Source organism: Tachyglossus aculeatus, chromosome 11, assembly GCF_015852505.1.
Source record: "Tachyglossus aculeatus isolate mTacAcu1 chromosome 11, mTacAcu1.pri, whole genome shotgun sequence".
Taxonomy (NCBI): Eukaryota; Metazoa; Chordata; class Mammalia; order Monotremata; family Tachyglossidae; genus Tachyglossus; species Tachyglossus aculeatus.
The window spans coordinates 58588882-58609082 of NC_052076.1; the positions used below are offsets into that span (position 1 = coordinate 58588882).

The 20201-nt window shown below is 48.9% G+C and overlaps 1 protein-coding gene across 3 annotated transcripts in view; it reads right to left on the minus strand.

Annotated features, from left to right (window-relative positions):
- Positions 1-6671: 6671 nt before the first annotated feature.
- The window catches only part of KCTD15 (potassium channel tetramerization domain containing 15), a 72870-nt gene continuing 59340 nt past the window's right edge, over positions 6672-20201 (minus strand). For all 3 annotated transcript variants that reach the window (XM_038753901.1, XM_038753900.1, XM_038753902.1), the window contains 2 exons: positions 17613-17918; positions 6672-8958 (listed from right to left, as the gene is read on the minus strand). In XM_038753901.1, the coding sequence (XP_038609829.1) occupies positions 8800-8958; positions 17613-17918 (465 nt within the window). In that variant the 3' untranslated portion in view covers positions 6672-8799. The remainder of the gene's footprint in view (positions 8959-17612; positions 17919-20201) is intronic.

Consider the following 20201-nt stretch of genomic DNA (forward strand, 5'->3'; position numbering starts at 1 on the left):
ATACGATTGATTGGACAGGAAAGCACTTGGTCTGTTGTTGGAGAAGGAATTACTGTTGATATGCACCCCCGCCTCCCCCCACCCCCATGACAGGTTTCTAGGGGAACTGGCTCCCCAAGGTAACAGAAGGATTGTGTATAAACTACTAGTGACCTTGAAACAATATCCAGAGAGACTTGCTGGGCCAATTAGAAATTGACCAGGCAGCCCAGAGGATATAGGTGGAGTTGGCCGTTTTGGGCAGGGAACATGTCTCATATTGATGATGATGATGATGATGATGATGGTGGTATTTGTTTAGCGCTTACTATGTGCCAAGCCCTTTTCTAAGCGCTAGGGAAGATAGAAGGTAATCCAGTTGTCCCACGTGGGACTGACGGTCTTAGTCCCCATTTTACAGATGAGGTAACTGAGGCACAGAGAAGTTAAGTGACTTGCCCAAGGTCACACAGCTGATAAGTGGCGGATCCGGGATTAGAACCCACGACCTCTGAATCCCAAACCCAGGCTTTTCCCACTAAGCCATGCTACCCCAAGTGCTCTGCACACAGTAAGTGTTCAGTAAATACGATTGACTGACTGACTGGCCACTTGGGAGCTGACCTGCATCCTTGTCATAGCAACCAGACATGCAGAGTGGAAAAGATGATGATTTTTACATGGTGAGAGACTCATTTGAACAGTTATGCTAAGGGTGTGTAACACACAAGCACATACTAAGCCCGTGCAGTGGACGGTGAGGGCACAGAAGGAAGTGACCAACATCCTTCCACCCTGATAGAGATACAACAGGAAGCCCTAGTGCAGGACATGATCTGTGCTCCCTCTCTCTCTTCTCTCTCTTTTCTCTCTCCATCCTTCCCCTCTCTCTTTCTCCTTCCTCTCTCTCCTTTCTCTCTCTTCTCTCCCCCCCACCCCCCACTCCCATTCCAGAGTCTGGTCAGGGCTTTCGAGGTCTTGGGTCTCTTGGTCTTTGGAGAGAGGGGCATTCTGCAGGGATCCCAGGCAATGAACTCAGCTCTGTTCACATAACGGGTATTGCTTGTGGTCCAGTAACTTGGAGCCACTCCATGCCAGTCAATCAATAGTATTTATTGAGCACTTACTATGTGCAGAGCACTGTACAAGCTTCCAGTCTAGAAGGGAAACAGACGTTAAGCTAGCCAGTACCCAAATACCCCCGGGGTGACTTGCTCAGGGGGTGCTGGCTCACATCCACGTTTATCCTTTCTCCCCCCATCTTGTTTCTGGGATCAGAAAGCCCCAGTCACCACCACTCATGATTCAGTTCCCATGTTCTATGGTAATGGAAGGGGAAATAAAAACATTAAGTGATGTGAAACTCACTGTTTCCTTCACCAAAAAGAACCTGGCAGCTTGTTTCCAAAGCTTTAATTGGCATTTGGAGAATGAAACGCACCGTTTTTCCAGGAACATGGGAAAAATATTGTTTTCTAATGAGGTGACGCTTTGAAGACGGCTGCGTAACATAACAGCCCTGCTAATGCAAATGAAGGAATTATGTAGACTAATTAGGTTTGGAATTCTGTTTCTGTGGTGAACTGCAAATGGAAAAACTCAAAAAACAAATGCAATTTGCGTTATTCGGGAGATAGTTTTACAACCCTGGGACCAGGAGGCCGAAAGCACATCAATCCTGTTGACCAATGAAAAGCTGCTCCCAAACACCACAGAGTAGGAGAAATGTGATCTTAGGGTTCAAATGGAAGCCCGTCATGAGCAGTAACGCCCAAATCACCTTTACCCTCCATCTGTTAGATTCTTTCCACAGAAGCTTGATGATTTTCCCCACGTCAGAGTGGGTTTACACCTGGGTTCGGCTTCTGAAATTTAGATCTTATTAACGAAACACTTGGAAAGTGCCTTTGTAAAAAACCGTTGGATAAAGCTCTAAGAGGAAAGAGAAATGGCCGGAGATGGTTTAAAGTCCAGCTTCCCTTGGAAAATGCTGGACAGGGAGCGTTTCTTTGTCCCAAGTCATCTCTCCGGGGTCAACCAGCCTAATTCCTAACCCCAATTTGAGAAGGTATCCTTGGCCACTCTGTAGGGGCACATGGGTGTAATGAGAGCTGGCTCATGAAATAAAGGACATTAAACGATCTCCAGCCATTCCTTTTTTCTTATTAGAGCTTTATCTTTGCAAAGTCTTTATTAGTTTCCATGGATACTGACAACACAAGGCGTGTTTGGACTAATGAAAAATCTATCACACAGATAAAGGCGTGAGGTGTTTTTGACAAATCTGCATTAATTTAATCCCACTATTCTTGACAGTCAATTTTAACTATGTTGCCTTCTCTGGAGATAATTTAAAAATCTGTGGCAATTAATAGTGAATGTTTTTACAATACGAGGCATCGCAGAATATTTCCAAGTGCAATGTCATACCCAACAGAGCCTGATGTCAGGCCAAATTAGGCTACGAGAACGTTTGAACCGTTCTTGAGAGAACAGCATTCGTGAACCATTCCCTACAATGGCAAGAGAACGCCATCTGAGACCTCGTGCCAAAAGCCACTGTCAAATGTCCAACTGTCAGCTCAGGATGGGGAATGAATCGCTTACAAAGAGGCCTTCTTTTCCTCTGGTTTTCAGGTATCAAAACTGATGACTCAGATTTGGGGAGAGAAGAGATAGCAGTGCATTGCACTCTCATTTTTCTGCTTCTCTGCCCAGAGAAGCCTGAGCACTTCATTTCCTCACAAGGGTTTCCAGAGTGAAGCGAGGAGCATGGAAACCCGACTCTCCTTCCGTTCCCCTGGAAGGAGGCAGGGAATACGGACTATTAGCCAAACGTTGTACCCGAGAGGGCTTGTGGGCTATCGTCTGCCAAATGGATTGTGACTGCTCATTCCTGCTGTGAAAACAAAGCATGACCCACTTGAGTCTCCCCTTGGCTGAGTGCAGAGATGCAGCAGGAACTCCCGAATTGGGGAGCTAAAAGCTGTAACAAAGGAAATCAGGGTGAACCTCGAAGTGTTCTCGTAACGGAGCCCCGGTTGGAAAGTTTCCCCTCTCAAACGTTTGGGGTTCAAAACCTCACTCACCCCCAAGTTCCAAAAGCCGACAGTCTCTGTGGGGAGGTCGAGGTGGGATGCGCTGCGACTGCGGCGTTTCTTCAAATTAGCTCCCACAATGCCTTTTCAGGGGGCTCCATGTCCCCTCCAAGTTCAGTGCCCATTTGGATTTTGGTACAGTTCTTCAGGGTTTGAGCTGCTTACCAGTGTTCTGATGGGAGAATGCATTGTTTGATGGTTAGAACAGAGCACCACGAGATCCGATAAAGCCTTTCAACAGAATGGAAATGAATCTCCTGCCATTCTACTCCTCCCAAACCTTAGGGCTGGCAGCGATAGCAGTAGTAGTAGTAGTAATGGTATTTCTTCAGTGCGTACTGTGAAGCGCAAACAGGTCGGGGCAGTGGTGAGAGGTCCATTGAGACATTTTCAGTGGCTCAAAGTCTAAGATGGTGTCTCTGACCAGGCCCACTCAATTGGACCAGCTGCCTTTGGGCGGAGGGGTGGGGGAATCACCCTGCCTTTCACTAAGACCCCAGTAAAGACCTCGGAAAGATGGCATACAGCCACCAGGGCTCAGTTTTGCCCATTTGCTGAGACTCAAATACACCAAAGCAGCCCAGCCCAACGTGTTGTCCACGAGGGTGGCTGTTTTCTGTTTCCCTCTAGGCTGTGGGAGTGTCTGGCCTAGCCCGGACTGGCCCGGGAGCCCTTCTTTCCGGGCAGTATTCCGGGCCGAGAATCACACATGCCAACCTTGGGGACATCATCTTCTCCTTGGAACAAGTCGTTCTCTCCAGCTTTACCGGACTCTGCTTAAATAAAGCCAATCACTTTCCTGGTTTCCTCAGAGGGAAGCTCAACCCCCAAATCCCCATCTGTCATTTTAATGTGCCTTCTCTTTCCTTTCAGATGTCAGTGTCTTTGTAGCTTGGTTTATGTAAAATCATTAAGATGCAATAAATCCTCCCAGTATAAAACAGAAATGGAATGAAACCCAACCATTTCCCTGGCATGTGCAGAAGGTTTCAACAGCTGAAATCTCCTGAGCGTTCTTGGGGGCCCACCCGACTACTTTGAGATCGGGCTCGATCACATTCATTTTACCAAATGATGCTGTAATTTTTTTATTAGGACTATGTTCAATTACAGTAATGATTTGCCCTTAACTTTTACTAGCCCCATTTGAGCCAATTAACCTCAGTGGTGCCTGATATCGTTAAAGGTGAGCCCTAATTACAATATTTTGCACACCTCTCACCCCTCTAAATTCGATGGATGGAAGGTTTTTGGTTCCAAAGATGGAGCGCGATGTCCGTCTGAGGGACCAAATGCTAAGCAGATAAAATACGAGGGTTCAGGTCCCAGCGGAATTACCTTGACTACTCCCCCCACCGTTTTCCAAACCCTTTTGCACATCTGGGCAGCTGGTTAGTAACGTGAATCACAGGGGTTGGCTTTTAAGTGTGAAAAATAGCTTTTATTCATTGGGAAGAATAAAGCTTAAAGGGGGCTTTAAAAGTAAGGCTTAGTAAAGATTTTAGAGTTTAATGCATTGATTTTTTTCATTGCCAAAGCTATTTGTACGGAAACAGAGAGACACCCCCCCCCCCCCCCCCCCCCCCATATGTCAAGCCTGGAACAAGTTTGCCGGGATCCTGGAATACATTGCTTTGCTTCTTTATATTCTACCACAGTGGATCGTGTTAGTATTTGTCCCGTTGGGAGGTGATGCTTGTCTGATAGGAAAACTCTAGTGAAAGCACAGCCAGAACTATGTGTCCAATGGTTTTCAAGCCAAAGCAGTTTTTTTTCAGGATTGCTGAGAAGCAAATTTCTACCACTGCTAAGTTAGCCAAAGGATTACTCACAAGGTATTCAGACTGGCCAGTGTCAACATTGGTTTTTAAATGTGTCGATAGTATGTGCGTATTGTTTGCAAAGACCTGTGTTTATTAGAATTGTTATTTTTGACAATTTCTACATATATTTGGAAATTCCCCAGTTTGTGTACAAACATCCTTCCTCGTTTGTACCTATTTTGTAAGGAAAAAAACAATTTACCAAAGTCACACACTGGCAATCGAGGACAGCTATTTCTTGCTTGAACACATTTTGGCTTTGCAGTGTTGTTTTAAATATTGCTCAAAACCCCTTTTCTGCATTAAAATATTAACCGATTGCCCACAAAACAGGAACAGCACCAAACTTTGGCAATGCGTGTTAGGGCATGCCAAATCAGGTGCTCTGTGTCAGATTCTCTTTAACCAACCACCAACAAATCTGGGGAGTAGAAAAGTCAAAGAGCTCACTGCCCTCTGCATCCCCCAAACCTTCTCTGGTAAGCACAATATCCTCCTCTCTCTCTCTTTTATTTTTCTTCCAAACAGACTCTCAAGCCCTGTGAAAAGTGGTGTGAAGACTGGAGGTTTGGAAACTGCAGTTCTGTTGCTCAGCAAAGAAGGAACCAACAATCTCATTTGGTCAAACCAGATGGAAAATTTGTCTTGTTTCCTTTTTGACCTCTACATGAAAATCGGTATGGATCCACTCCCAAGTTTTCCTGGAGATGGTAGGTCATTTGGGAGTGGTGTCTGTGGTGTTTGACAAGGTGATAATCAAGGAATGGGGCCTTTTGATCAAAACTGCTGAAGTCTGGCCCAGGAGGAACAGTGGAAATGGGTTTTGGATAGTGTTCTCATTTGAGGGTGAAAGGGCTGGCGGAAATATAGCTATACAGTACGTATTTTTAAAAGAGAGGCATATTGAAACAGTGATGTGAAGTTGTGAGCTGGATGAGTCCTAGTTTATGGGCTTTTTTTTTCCCTTGACAAACCAAAAAATTTCTAAGAAATCCCCTCCACGGATCTTCTTCTGCTTTTGTTACAGCCAACCAATCGGTGTTATGATGTCATGGGCAAAAGTTTCCCCGCTGGGGGGGCCTGTTTAGACTCACTTGGCAGCACCTGGAAGGTTTTTATGATGCCACCAATATCACACTGCTGAAAGCAGCTGCTTTATTGGGCCATAAAAATTGTGTCCACGCTGAATAGAAAGAAGTAAAGAAAAATAAACTCTGAATAATTTTAACTCACTTTAAAAACCAAGACAGCTCCTGAACATCTTCTGCTCCTGCTTTTCAAACTTGGGCATCATTTTTTGTTGCCCCAGAAAATAAGCTCTTCTAGACTGTAAACTCCCTGTGGGCAGGGGACATTTCTACCAACTCTGTTGTGAGGTCCTCTTCCAAAGCACTTACTCCAGTGCTCTCACTGCACACAGTAAGCACTCAGTAAATACCATGGATCTAACAGATACTATTTAACTTTCACTTTTTTCTGGAATTCCCTGGTGAGATGGTGCATGGGAAGCAGTCTGCCTAGTGCATAGAGCATGGGCTTGGGAGTCAGAGGACCTGGGTTGTAAGCCCGGCTCTGCCACTTGTCTGCTGTGTGACCTTAGGCAAGCCTCTTCGCTTCCCTGTGAGTCAGTCACCTCATCTGTAAAATGGGAATGGAGTCCCCGTGTGGGCCATGGACTGTGTCCAGTCTGACTGGCTTGTATCTACAAGCGCTTAGTCCAGTGCTTTGCACACAGTAAGCGCTCAATAAATTCGATTGAATCTACCCCAGTACTTAGCACATAGTAAGCATTTAAGAAACAGCATAAAAAAATGCCGACTCTGATCAGGTAGGAGGTATTTGACTGCATATAATGAGGGAATTTGGCCTGAAGTTGAACTAAAGCCTTGATGCTAATAAATAACACCAATAACCCCTCCCCCTGAGAAAGGCTTCAGCCCAAATGGCTTCTCAGCTGAACTCAACAAATAGCAGGGGAAATTCAACTCAGTTTTCTTCCTCCTGCGGAAGACTAGGGGCGATAAAGAAAGGACTCATCCTCAGAACTGTATTCCAACCTATTACTTTACAGAAATGTTTATGGCATGAAGTACTGGATAAGAAATGTGTATACACAAATACATGACAATTATACAGTAAGATCTTTACAATATTAAATGTGTAATATACAATTCTACAGATATCTTACATAGAAAGGTGAGTGTGGAGCCATTTACTCAAATATGGCAGTACCTAGCCATTTTCCGTCAGTGAAAGGTGTCGAACAAGTATAAAACCGAGAAATAAAATAGCTTCCCAACTCCTTAAAATCAATTGAGTAGGGTACCCAAATTCCTAGCTGTCTGTCTGAGGGAGCAGGCCCCACGGCTGTTTCTTTCTTTCTTTCCAATTGGAGGAAAAGGGGACAAAATTGCCAGAGGTCTTCCGATCTGAATCTCGTGTCCCCTTGTTAGATATGGCTGTGTTTGTCTAAAAAAAGGTTTAATTAAGATTCAGTGTCTACAACAGTATTCTATAAATTAATGTGGAGAAACTAAATTGTGATTAGCACATGAATTAGTTATTGAGGCGCCAATCATGCTAAACAGCAATAAACAGGATTTAGCAGACGCTATTTATATAGTGGCACCTGCAAACATGGTGCTGTCTCCTGAGTTAAGGAAGCTGCTGCATAAGTCAAAGGGGTTGGTGGTGGATGTGTTAAAGGAACGGTAACGTTCAGGCCAAAATCAGCAGGGACACAGGGGCGGGCCTTCTCTAAATCGACAAATGCAAATTCAGGAAGAGGGCGTAATATCACCAGACTTTCAAAAACACTTAAATTAAATTGAGGAGAAAAAAAAATGAACAGAGCTCCTGCAAGGCAAAAAGCCCATGTGGTCTGGGGCTCCCACGGTATGTCTCTCCATTCTTCCACCCCTGGGAAGAGGGGGGGGTTGGAGTGGGGGTCTTTGGCCCACCACGCTCCTTCCGGAGGGGAATGGGGCCGGGGGGACGGATGTCTTCCGGCCGGGCAGAGTGGCTGCCACCGGGCCCGCCGTTCCCTCGAGGAGGCCCGGTGAGCTCAGGCCGACCGGAGCATGTTGGATGGTTGGTTTCCAAGAGAGGCGATTGGGTGTGCTTCCAGGTTTCTACTTCTCATAATGCCGACACCGTTAGACTTATGGATTCTTTTTTTTTTCTTTTTTTCCCCAAAGTGTTGAGCACCAGATAAATATGAGTTGGTCCTTTTCTGCTTCTCTGAGCTGGGCAGAGACAGTTATTTCAGTTTTAAATATTGTAGAAAAATAAGCCATTTACTAGCATGAACGCGAACAATCACAGACGTTTGACACAACGGAGGCAGATGTACAGCACATCTGGCAGGAGAGATGGGGAGGACTCAGACAGGAGCAGCGTCCAGTGCAGCTCAATGTAGCATCTTCTTCTTCGTCGTCTACTCCTCGGTGACCAGTCCTCTCCCCTCCCGCCTGGCCCACCCCATTTCCTCCTGGGCAGGGGTCATTGGGACGGAGGGGGATGGGGTGTGGTGGGGGAAGCGGACTCGTTCCTTCAGCTGACGTATTCGAATCGCCTTAATTGGTCTTTCAGTCGAAGTCCAATCAAGTGTCAGTACCTTTCGAAGCCCGGGCTGCTTCCAACACCGCAGCTGCTAGGTTGAAATTACATTCCCACAAAGCCTTTTGTCCACCGAGCATGCCCAGTGGTTCCATAATGAAGAGCCACCAAGGGGGTCCTTTCAGCCGTGTTTCATGGCACTGTGACAGGTAGTTTTAGAACACCACTAATTGGCCATAAATCGTCACACTTTGTTCGCTAATACTGTTTTCCAACTCCTCAGTGTTTCACATAAGGGACTATTCAACACTTCTACGGTTCTAAAGGTGGGAGAGAGAGTCCTAGTCCAGCGGTTCCTGCTTTATTCTGATTGTGGTCGGAGCGGGCTGTAGTCTCCTGTCCTCCCGACACATCACGTACTCGCTGAACTGAGAGGAATCCACCCCTCCGCCGCAGGAAGCTGCCACACTGAAGCCCTTCTGAAACAGTCTCTCAAGGACCTATGACGGGGAAGAGAACATAGAGGTTAAATTTCCAGATGGGGCTCGTGAAGGGAAAGTGCCCCCGCCGGTTGATCCGGAAGATGGATACTGTCTTTCAGGATCCCCGAGAATGAATATTATATAGCCGTAATTCTATAACTTATTTTTAAATGACTCTATCGTGATTAAAGTCTGGCTTACAGCAGGTTCTGCGGAAAACAAGAATTCATCAAGCGCACAAGCACTCCGGCGGTCCGGAATGCAGCGTGGAACCCCCTGAATGGGAACGATATTGATGAGTTCTGGGGCGCGACAGCCAAACCGGTTCGAAAGAGCAGGGGGTCCCTCGGCCCCCGCCCCGCACCCTGCCCCCACAATGCACTAAAACTGGCAGAAGGGAGGAAGAGGAGCAGAGATGGGGTTTGAGCTTCAGCGAGCAAAGTGCAGCAGCCTCCTGTGTTCTCTCTCCAGGATCCCCGCAATTTGAATCGGAGAAGTCCCTGCTTTTTGCCCCTACTCCCAGACTACTCTAGGGGTTTTGCATGTGACAGGATGTTTCTTGCCCAAGGGCTTGGCCCAGTGGCTCTGGATCTCTCTGACCTTGGCCCCGGGACAGGGCTGAGATTTCAAACAGAAGAAACCGACTGCCCAACTGCTAGGCACACGGAGGCTTTCCTTGAGTTCCTGGGGGTGGGGGAGCTACAGGGGCCTCTGCTCCTTTCCTCCCCAGAGCTGCTGCTCCCCTGGACTCCCTGGACCTATTTCCCGCCCGGCTAGGTCTGTCCCTCAGCAGCTGCTGCTTCCTGCCGGTCCCCACCCCCGGACCTGCCCGCCCCTTGCTAGACCCCCCAGCGTTTCCAGTTCCCAAACTGGAGAGCTTTCCAATCCTGGGATCTTGGGACAGCTTCTCTTTCCAAGTGGCTCCCCGAGCAGCATCCGCCAGTCCTACTACGGATGCCCACCCCCACCAAAGTGTAGTCAAGAGGAGCCTTCCCCACCTCCCTCCCGCCCTCCCCCAGCTGGGGCTGCGGCCTGTGTCTTCCTGGGCTCCCAGCCTGGGGTAAAAGCAGGGCTCGATCCATCTGGGCTGGGCCTGAGGCCAACTCGGACCAGCCCCGGGCTCTCGCTCGGCCCCAGAAAGGCTGGTGGGAGGAGCCAGACTGTTGCCATCTGTGCCGGCGGGGAAGAGGCAGGAGGTGGCTGGGGCGAGGAGTCCTGGACTGCCCCTGACCACAGACAAGCCCCCGCTCTCCGACTACAGCGAGCCTCCCTCACTTTCCTTCCTCTCTCCAGGAGACCTAGACAAGGGGTGAGGTCCAGGGGAAGTGGGGGGGGGGGGGGGGGGGCGTTTCCTGAGCACAAATCTGAGTAAAAGAACTGCCACTAGCTTTTTACAGAGTAAAGAAAAGAAAAAGTCTGCCTGCTTCAATCAATCAATCAATCAATGGTATTTATTAAGCACTTACTATGTGCAGAGCACCTTACTAAGCAGTTGGGAGAGTATGCTAGAACAATAACAGGCACACTCCCTGCCCACAACAAGCTTTCGGTCTAGAGGGGGACTGGCACTAATGTCGCAGCAGGGATGCTAATGCTCACATATAAGGCTCCGGCAGAAGGCGGCCTGACGCATTCATTCATTCATTCATTCATTCATTCAATCGTATGTATTGAGTGCTTACTGTGTGCAGAGCACTGTATTAAGCACTTGGAAAGTACAAGTTGGCAACTTATAGAGATGGTCCCTACTCAACAACCGTCTCACAGTCTAGAAGGGGGAGGCAGACAACAAAACATGTGGACAGATGTGAAGTCGTCAGAACAAATAGAATTAAAGCTAAATGCACATCATTAACAAAATACATAGAATAGTAAATATGTGCAAGTAAAACAGAGTAATAAATCTGTACAAACATATATACAGGTGCTGTGGGGAGGGGAAGGAGGTAGGGCGGAGGGGATGGGGAGGAGGAGAGGAAAAAGGGGGCTCAGTCTGGGAAAGCCTCTTGGAGGAGGTGAGCTCTCAGTAGGGCTTTAAAGGGAGGAAGAGAGCTAGCTTGACGGATGTGTGGAAGGAGGGCATTCCAGGCCAGGGGGAGGACGTGGGCCGGGGGTAGATGGCGGGACAGGCGAGAATGAGGCACGGTAAGGAGATTAGCGGCAGGGGAGTGGAGGGTGCGGGGTGGGCTAGAGAAGGAGAAAAGGGAGGTGAGGTGACGCATACACTTGGGTCCCCCCAAAACCGAGATCTGTGGGGCAGGCCAGGGACCTGACCGATCCCTGATCTGGACATTTGTGAGGGAGCCAGGGACCTGATCCATCCCATTGTGCCAAGGCCTGCGATGACTCAGGAGGGCAAATACCACCCTACAAGATTTAAATTTTAAAGGGCTTTGGAAAAAGTTGGACGTGTGCACTGGAAGGAGGGGCGAGCAGGAAGCAAAGAGGGCTGTGCTGGATCTGAGGCAGCGGATCGGGGCCCTGGGCCCTGACTCAGGTGCTCCTCCGGACTGCACCAACACTTACCCACATGGCGGACACCATTTCTGCCTCCTGGGCCCACGGGGACCGTGGACAGATGCCTGGGACAACAGGCCTCGGGACTGTGCTCGCTGTTAATCGAAGGAGAGGGCAGGGCTGGGTGGGAGCTCGTTTCGACCATCCCCATCCACCAGTCTTGCACCCATCCCTGCTACATCTGCAGCCCTGATCTCTCTTCCTCTCCGCAGTCTCGCATTTCCTCCTGCCTTCGAGACATTTCCACTTGAATGTCCTCCCGTCACCTCAAGCTTAACGTGTCCAAAACGGAACTCCATATCTTCCCACCCAAACCCTGTCCTCCCCCTGACTTTCCCATCACTGCAGAGGACACCACCATCCTGTCTCACAAACCTGTAGCCTTGGCATTATCCTTGACTTCTCTCTCTCTCTCTCTCATTCAACCCACATATTTAATCCATTACTAAATCTTGTCAGTTCGACCTTCGCAACATCGCTAAAATCTGCCCTTTCCTCTCCATCCAAATAGCTACCACATTAATACAATCGCTTATCCTGTCCTGTCTCGATTACTGTATCGGCCTCCTTGCTGACCTCCCAGCCTCCTGTCTCTCCTCACTCCAGTCCATACTTCACTCTGCTCCCTGGATCACTTTTCTACAAAAACGTTCAGGACATGTCTCCCCACTCCTCAAAAAATTCCAGTGGTTGCCCATCCACCTGCACATCGTACATTGGCTTTAAAGCACTCAATCACCTTGCCCCTTCCTACCTTACCTTGCTACACTTCTACAATCCAGCCCACACTTTGCTCCGCTAATGATACCCTTCTCACTGTACCTTTTTCTGATCTATTGCGCTGCTAACCCCATGCCCACGTCCTGCCTCTGGCCTGGAACGTCCTCTGTCCTCAAAACTGACAATCACTCTCCCCGACTTCAAAGCCTTAATGAAGGCACATCTCCTCCAAGAGGCCTTCCCTGACTAAGCCCTCCTTTCCTCTTCTCCCGCTCCCTTCTGCATCGCTCTGACTTGCTGCCTTTATTCATCGCCCCTCCCAGCCCCAGAGCACTTATGTCCACCTCAGTAATTTATTTATTTTTGTTAATGTCTGTCTCCCCCTCTAGGCTGTAAGCTTGTTGTGGGCAGGAGATGTGTCTGTTTATTGTTATATTGTACTCTTCCAAGTGCTTAGTACAGTGCTCTGCATATAGTAAGTGCTCAATAAATATGACTGAATGAATAAAATGAATGAATGAAAGCCTGCAGCTCACTTGGCGGGGGCAGCTGCAATGGGGAGGGGCTGGAGGGGGTCCCTGCAGCCTCTCCTGGCAGGAGGCACTGGGAGGCTCTGGGCCCACTGGTCTGTGCAGGCCTGGCTGGGGTCCTGGGCTCTGACCAAAGGCCCCCCATGGTGCCCTGCCCCTGTCCATTCAGTGGTATTTACTGAGCACTTAACTGCGGGCAAAGCACCATACTAAGCTCTTGAGAGAGTACAATACAACAATAAACAGACACATTCCCTGCCCACAACAAGCTTACAGTCTAGAGGTGGGGAGATAGACATCAATACAAATAAATAAATTACAGATATGTACATAAGTGCTGTAGGGCTGGGAGAGGAGAAGAACAAAGGGCGACCCAGAAGGGAGTGGGAGAAGAGGAAAGGAGGGGTTTAGTCTAGAAAGGCCTCTTGGAGGAGATGCACCCTCAATAAAGCTTTGAACGGGAGAGAAATGGTTCTGGGAGATGGGGAATGAGTTGGGTAGGGAGAGGGAAACAGAGGAAAGGAGAGCATAAATGATGCCAGCCCACAAGCTTGGGGAGGGGCTGCTCAGTCCAGCCCCTCATAGACTGCCTGTCTCCATATTTGGACTCTGGTACATCTAGATGCCCTTCCACTTTGGCAAATCAATCAATCACATTTATTGAGTGCTTCCTATGTGTCTAGCACTATACTGAACACTTGGGAGAGTGCAATAGAACAGAATTGGTAGACACATTCCCTGCCCACAACGAGCTTACAGTCTAGAAGGGGAGACGGACATGAAAATAAATACATAAATTATGGCTATGGATATAAGGGTTTGTGTGTTCGAGGGAGGGATGAATAAATGGTGCAAGTGAGACAGACACGAGAGTGAATAGGCCAAACGTGACTTTTGGCCACTGTTCTGGGCTGGACCTTTCCAGGATAGCCCTATCCATTGCTCACCACCACCCAGTGAGAACGGGCCCCCAACACTGGCTGCTTTCACCGCCCACACTGAAGATCAACAATGCAAGAAGCCCCGACCAGCGACGGCAAACAGGACGGCTGAAGTCAAAGGGGTTTTCTGAGGAGTGGGGAGACACGTCCTAAACGTTTTTGAAGAAAAATGATCCGGTTTCAGGCTGAAATACGGATTGCAGTGAGTCGAGACAGGAGGCTAGGAGGTCAGCAAGGATACGGTAATCGAGCAGGATAGAATAAGCGATTGTATTCACTGTGTGCAGAGCACTGTACTAAGCACTTGAGAGAGTTCACTACAACAACAAACAGACACATTCCCTGCCCACAATGAGCTGGGGAGCGGGAGGTGAGGGCGAAGCCAGCTGTCCCCCGCTCCCCTCTCCGTGTGGACGGGATCAGCCTGCTGCTTGGTCCCAGAGTCCACCACGGCTGAAGCAACAATTGCTGCCTTGAGGAACAGCAGGGCGACAGCACCTAAGCCTAACGCTTTCTCCAACTTAACCCCCCCATGCCCCAAAACCCACAATTCAATCTGCTTATAAAGTAAAATGTGTGCTGGGCTATGCCTTTGGCGCTGCGAGATGCATGTTAGCATGAGACATTCATTTACTGAACTACCTCTCTGAAACACCCAGCAAAGAAGCAGACATTACCCTCTCAAAGCCCTGCTCTGAGAACAGAGTGATTCATTGGGTGCTACATGTGTGCTCAGGGGGGGGGGGGGGGGGTGGAACAGAGGGAAAAAGGGGAGGCGTGGCTGCAGCGGTTTTACAGATCTGGGGGGATCATCAATTTTGTGAGCAAGAAAAGAAATGGGTCAGAGCTGATAAGCACGCGGAGCCGTTTTCCAAATCGTGGCGTTTTCGCCGCAATTGGAAGCAGCTCGGGCACATTCCTCCGTGTGCCGTAATGTGGTTGTAAAATAAAGATCTGAGACAGTGGCAGCGGGACGGTGGGTTCTCTAACCAGGAGAAAAATCTCAGCCGGGTTACTGTACAGCGGGGATGAGGAGATGCCAGTAAGCTAATGAGGATCACCTGTGATTTCCTCAGGAGCTATATCGCCGATATTAAACTACACAATTGTGCTCAGGTTTAATACCGTCTCCCCGCCAGCCGCTCCGAGAGAGAGAGAGGGGAGGGAGGGAGACAGGGTGTAGACTGTTATGCTGGGAAGGGCTCCAGACGGAAATCTGATCTTTTACTTACTTGAATGCATTTCGTTTAAATTTTGCCGAGTGACATTAACAAATGTGGTCTTAATTATGAAGCATTAAAATGCCATAGATGCATTTTCCCCTGAAGTACGCTCATACGTTTCCTCTGCCCACATTATCCAGAGTGAAAGAGTAATTTCAACCTTATGAAACTATGACATCCACGGTGCAGCAAAGACAATGGGGTGGGGGGGGAGGTTTGCCCCTCGAGTCCTGACGGGGTGTCCGTTTTTCTCTCCTTCTCGCCGCCCTCTATCCCGTCCGCTCCAGTTCTCCTCTCTTTCTCCTCTTCCTGGGCTCTCTGGGCCAAGCACCCCAACGGTCCCAAGCCAGCCGCCGTCCCGCCCCCTCTGCCTGACCTTGGCCAGGGGCTGAGGGGCCGGAAGTCAGGCGCCAATCCTGGCAAATGTCATGGGGCTGATCGGGATGACATGGATGTTTCATTTCCATCCCTGATGACAAATCTAGCTTCTCTGTTTCCATAGCCGCCTCCCCATCCCAAGCCCTACCAATCAATCAATCAATCGCATTTATTGAGCACTTACTGTGTGCAGAGCACTGTACTAAGCGCTTGACACTGTACTAAGCGCTTCGCCTAGAGCCCCAGTGCTCCTCAGAGTGGCGAGGGAGGCAGGACCAATTAGTCAGTCAATCATATAATTGAGCACTTAAGGTGATCAGAGCACTGTACTAAGTGCTCGGGCGAGTATAATATAACCATAGACACATTCCCTGACTACAACGAGCTTACACTCTAGGGTGACCACGAGTGAATACCCAGTAGGCTTTGCCTTGCCAGATTAGAGGCCTTCCTTGAATAAGCCCTCTTTTCCCTAACTCTCTTCTCCCATCTGCATTGCCTGTGCCCTTGAATTTTTATCCTTTAAGCATTCCTCAACACCAACATATATACATATCTGTAATTTATTTATTTCTGTCAATGTCAGCCTTCCCCTCTAGGCTGGAAGCTCCCTGTAGGCAGGGAGTGTGTCTACCACAATGTACAGTGCTCTGCACACCACTGATTGACTGTCTCGGGAGAGAGTTCCATACTCTTCATCAGTCTGTGAGCCCATTGTTGGGTAGGGACCGTCTCTATATGTTGCCAACTTGTACTTCCCAAACGCTGAGTACAGTGCTCTGCACACAGTAAGTGCTCAATAAATACAATTGAATGAATGAATGAATGAATGGGGTGTACGCAGAGATCAGTCAATCAATCAATTGTATTTATTGAGCGCTTACTGTGTACAGAGCACTGTACTAAGTGCTTGGGAAGTACACGTTCGCAACATATACAGATGGTCCCTACCCAACAGTGGGCTCACAGTCTAGAAGGGGGAGACAGAGAACAAAACCAAACATATTAACAAAATAAAATAAATAGAATAGATATGTACAAGTAAAATAAATAAATAGAGTAATAAATATGTGCATATATACATATATACAGGTGCTGTGGGGAAGGGAAGGAGGTAAGACAGGGGGGATGGAGAGGGGAACAAGGGGGAGAGGAAGGAGGGGGCTCAGTCTGGGAAGGCCTCCTGGAGGAGGTGAGCTCTCAGTAGGGTCTTGAAGGGATCCTGGTATTTGGGTGCCTGGCTCAGATACACGACAACAAGTCCCGGGCCCATGTGCCCATAGCAGAGCCCGGCCCACGGGCCCCCACGTCCAAAGCAAAGCCCAACTCCCAACAAGCCCCCAGCCCACGGGCCCCCAGAGGAGCCCAACCCCTACCCAGCCCCTGACCTATGGGTCCAGAGTGGAGCCGCCAACCCAGGAGGGTCTTGGGCTGGGAGGGCTCCGCCCGCAGCAGAAGGAAGGGAGCTGATTGGCACTGCAGGCAGGCAGGGTAACCCAACACTGCTCAGTGGAGGGCTTTTGTGGCTGGCCACAGTGGTAGGGTGGCTAGTCCAGCCGGGAACTGGCAAGGACAGTGTGGTCACCCAACTTGGACCCCAAGTCACCTTGCAAAACTGCCGCCCCTACTTTCCCGCTGGCACTATCAGGGCACCGTCGCCACCACGGCCAGACAGCGTCAGAGCCCCCACCTCCGGTCAGCTTCGGGGGGAGCCCGCCTGAGGCACCTAGGCCCAGCCCCGGCTCGGTTTCCCTTTCTCCTGCTTGGGGTCCAGCTACTTCCCTTTGTTTCACAGGTTTAATTTTAAACCCAATGTCAAAACTCCAAGTGTAAAATGAAATACATTTGGTTGAAAATACTCTGGGCAATTTTTATAGAACATCCTTTTGAAAAAAAAAAAGTGCAGAGATCAATTTTTTTAAGTCCATCCCGCAGGCACCATCATTTAATTATGAGTGAGCCATAAATTATGCATCTACACATTGTTGCATTTTCTATAAAATGGCACGGAAGGTTTTTTTTTTTCTGTAGTTTTTGGAACTCACTCTTTCTCGCTAGAGGCATTTTGAGAAGAGAAATGCCGTTGGCCCTACATTGATGAAAAAATTAGCATTTATCAGTGTAACACATTACAAGGCCAGCATGGCACCAGCGTACACAAGACCCAAATCTCTCTCCCTGCTCCGGCTTGGGAGAAGCTGCCTGGCCCCGGGCACGACGCAGCCCTTGCCTACGTCAGCCCTAAAGGGGAGAGGGGCAGGAGCCAATCCCAGCAACAAGCCTCACCCTTAATGGTTCCGTGAAGGCGGCCGAGGTCCCTGGCTGCTGCCCACCCCCGTAACAACTAGCCCCTGCAGTCTTACCTGCACGGAATTCAACCGGCAGTAGCCGTTGAGCGGGAAGCGGATCACGTGAGTGGGGTCCTGGTTCCAGCCCGCGTTGACGGAGTTGCACATGACGTCCCCGGTTTCGGGAAAGATCTCTTCGATGAGGGCTTTCTCCCCACTCAGGGCAATCCTCTCGCCGAGGTCTGGAGTCACTCGCACCACCAAGCAGTCACAGGGCTGGAAATGCTTTCTTTGTTCTTTCTCTTGTTTCCATCGCTCCAGTTCCTTAATCATTGGCTGCAGCTGGTAATACTTTGCTTCTTCATATAAAAGATTAAAGTCCTGCAGAAGGCGGAGTGGGGGCGGGGGAGGGACAGTGGAGCAGGGAGAGAAGAGAAGGGCTTAGATTTAGACTGGAAGCCCCATGTGGGACAGGGACCGTAGCCGACCTGATTACCTTGTAGCTACCCCAGTGCTTAGAACAGCGCTTGCCACATAGTAAGCGCTTAACGGATACCAGCAAAAAAAAAATCAAGTGCTTACTCTTCTTGAAGATGGATCATTGTCCCATTTGGCCTCCTTTGGGTTTACCCAATAGGCTGGCACGGGGCATGGCCCATGGCTTTGGCACAAACCCTGCCCCACACTCTCCAACTCGCTTCCATTTCCTGCTGTTGTGATGGCAGGGCTGTGGTGCCATAATAATAATAATAATAATAATAATAATGATAATGGCATTTATTAAGCGCTTACTATGTGCAAAGCACTGTTCTAAGCGCTGGGGAAGTTACAAGGTGATCAGGTTGTCCCACGGGGGGCTCACAGTCTTAATCCCCATTTTCCAGATGAGGGAACTGAGGCCCAGAGAAGTGAAGTGACTTGCCCAAAGTCACACAGCTGACAACTGGCGGAGCCGGGATTTGAACCCCTGACCTCTGACTCCAAAGCCCGTGCTCTTTCCACTGAGCCACACTGCTTCTCATGATGATGATGCCACCTCAAAATGGACCCCTGTGGTCCCCGGAGGGTCATCCCTCAGCCTACCTTTGCAAAGGTACCCAGAGTTTCAGCCTGAAAGTCCAGCCAGAAGAATCCAGGACACAGCCCATTACAATATAATGTTTTTGTTCTTTTTAAAAATGGTATTTATTAAGTGCTTATTACGTGCCAGGCACTGTACTAAGCACTGGGGTAGATACGAGCTAATCAGGTAGACACAGTCAATGTCCCACATGCAGCTCACAATTTTAATCCCCATTTTTCAGATGAGGCACAGAAAATGAGTGACTTGCCCAAGTTCATACTACAGCAGGCAAGTGGTGGAACCAGAATTAGAACCCAGGCCCTTCTGACTTCTAGGCCTGTGCCCTATCCACTAAGCCATGTTGCTTCTGGTTCTAATCCCAGCCCCACCACTTGTCTGCACCGTGACCTAGGGCAAGTCACTTCACTTCTTGGTGTCTCAGTAACCTCACCTGTAAAATGTGGATTAAGACTGTAAGTCCTGTGTAGGACATGAACTGCATCCAACCTATTTACCTTGTAACAACCCCAGCGCTTACTACAGTGCCTGGCATCCAGTAAGCGCCTGCTCTGTAACCTTGGACAAGTCATTTAACTTCTTGGTGCCTCAATTACCTCATCTGCAAAATGTGGGTTAAGACAGCAAGTCCCAAGCGGGACATGGACTGTATGTATCCAACCTGATTAGCTTGTATCTACCCCAGGATTTAGAACAGTGCCTGGCACATAGTAAACGCTTATCAAATGCCATAAGAAAAAAAAAATGACACCAGCACCCTGAACTGGGGAATGCTGCTGGCATATTATTCCGTCAGCTTGATGCCAACCCACCCATATCCTTTAATGCTCACCTACTGGATGTGAGCACGTGCTAAGGGCTGGAACTGGGCACAGCAATTTGGCTAACGGCCACTGACCCATCTAGACTTGCAGGTTCCCCCAGTTTCCCAACAGTTCACATGGACTGGGAACCCCCAGGGAATAGCCTCTGGGCCCCAAGTGTCCCATCCAGGCCACCAGGCCTCTAAGAGGTGGCCTCCTCAAGTCAGAGAAGAGGCCCGACTTCTCAGTGTCTGGGCAGGTATAGCTGAAGGATGGCACTTGGAAAGGGCCAACTGTTAGTGACTTGGGGTCAACCAGGGCGAGGTGTGAGTAACTGAGCCAACTCCAGAAGCTCCGGTTGGTGTTATTTATTATTATTATTAATAAATAGTAATAATAATAATAATAATAATAATGATGTCATTTGTTAAGCGCTTACTATGTGCCAGGCACTGTTCTAAATCCTGGGGTAGATACAAAGTAATCAGGTTGTTCCACATGGGGCTCAAAGTCTTAATCCCCATTTTACAGATGAGGTAACTGAGGCACAGAGAAGTTAAGTGGCTTGCCCAAGGTCACACAGAATACAAGTGGCAGAGCCAGGATTGGAACCCATGTCCTCTGACTCCCAAGCCCATGCTCTTTCCACTAAGCCACGCTGCTTCATAATAACGATGGTACTTGTTAAGCGCTTACTATGCGTCAAGCACTCTTCTAAGCGCTGGGGTAGATACAAGTTAGTCATGTCGGACACAGTCCCTGTCCCACATGGGGCTCACA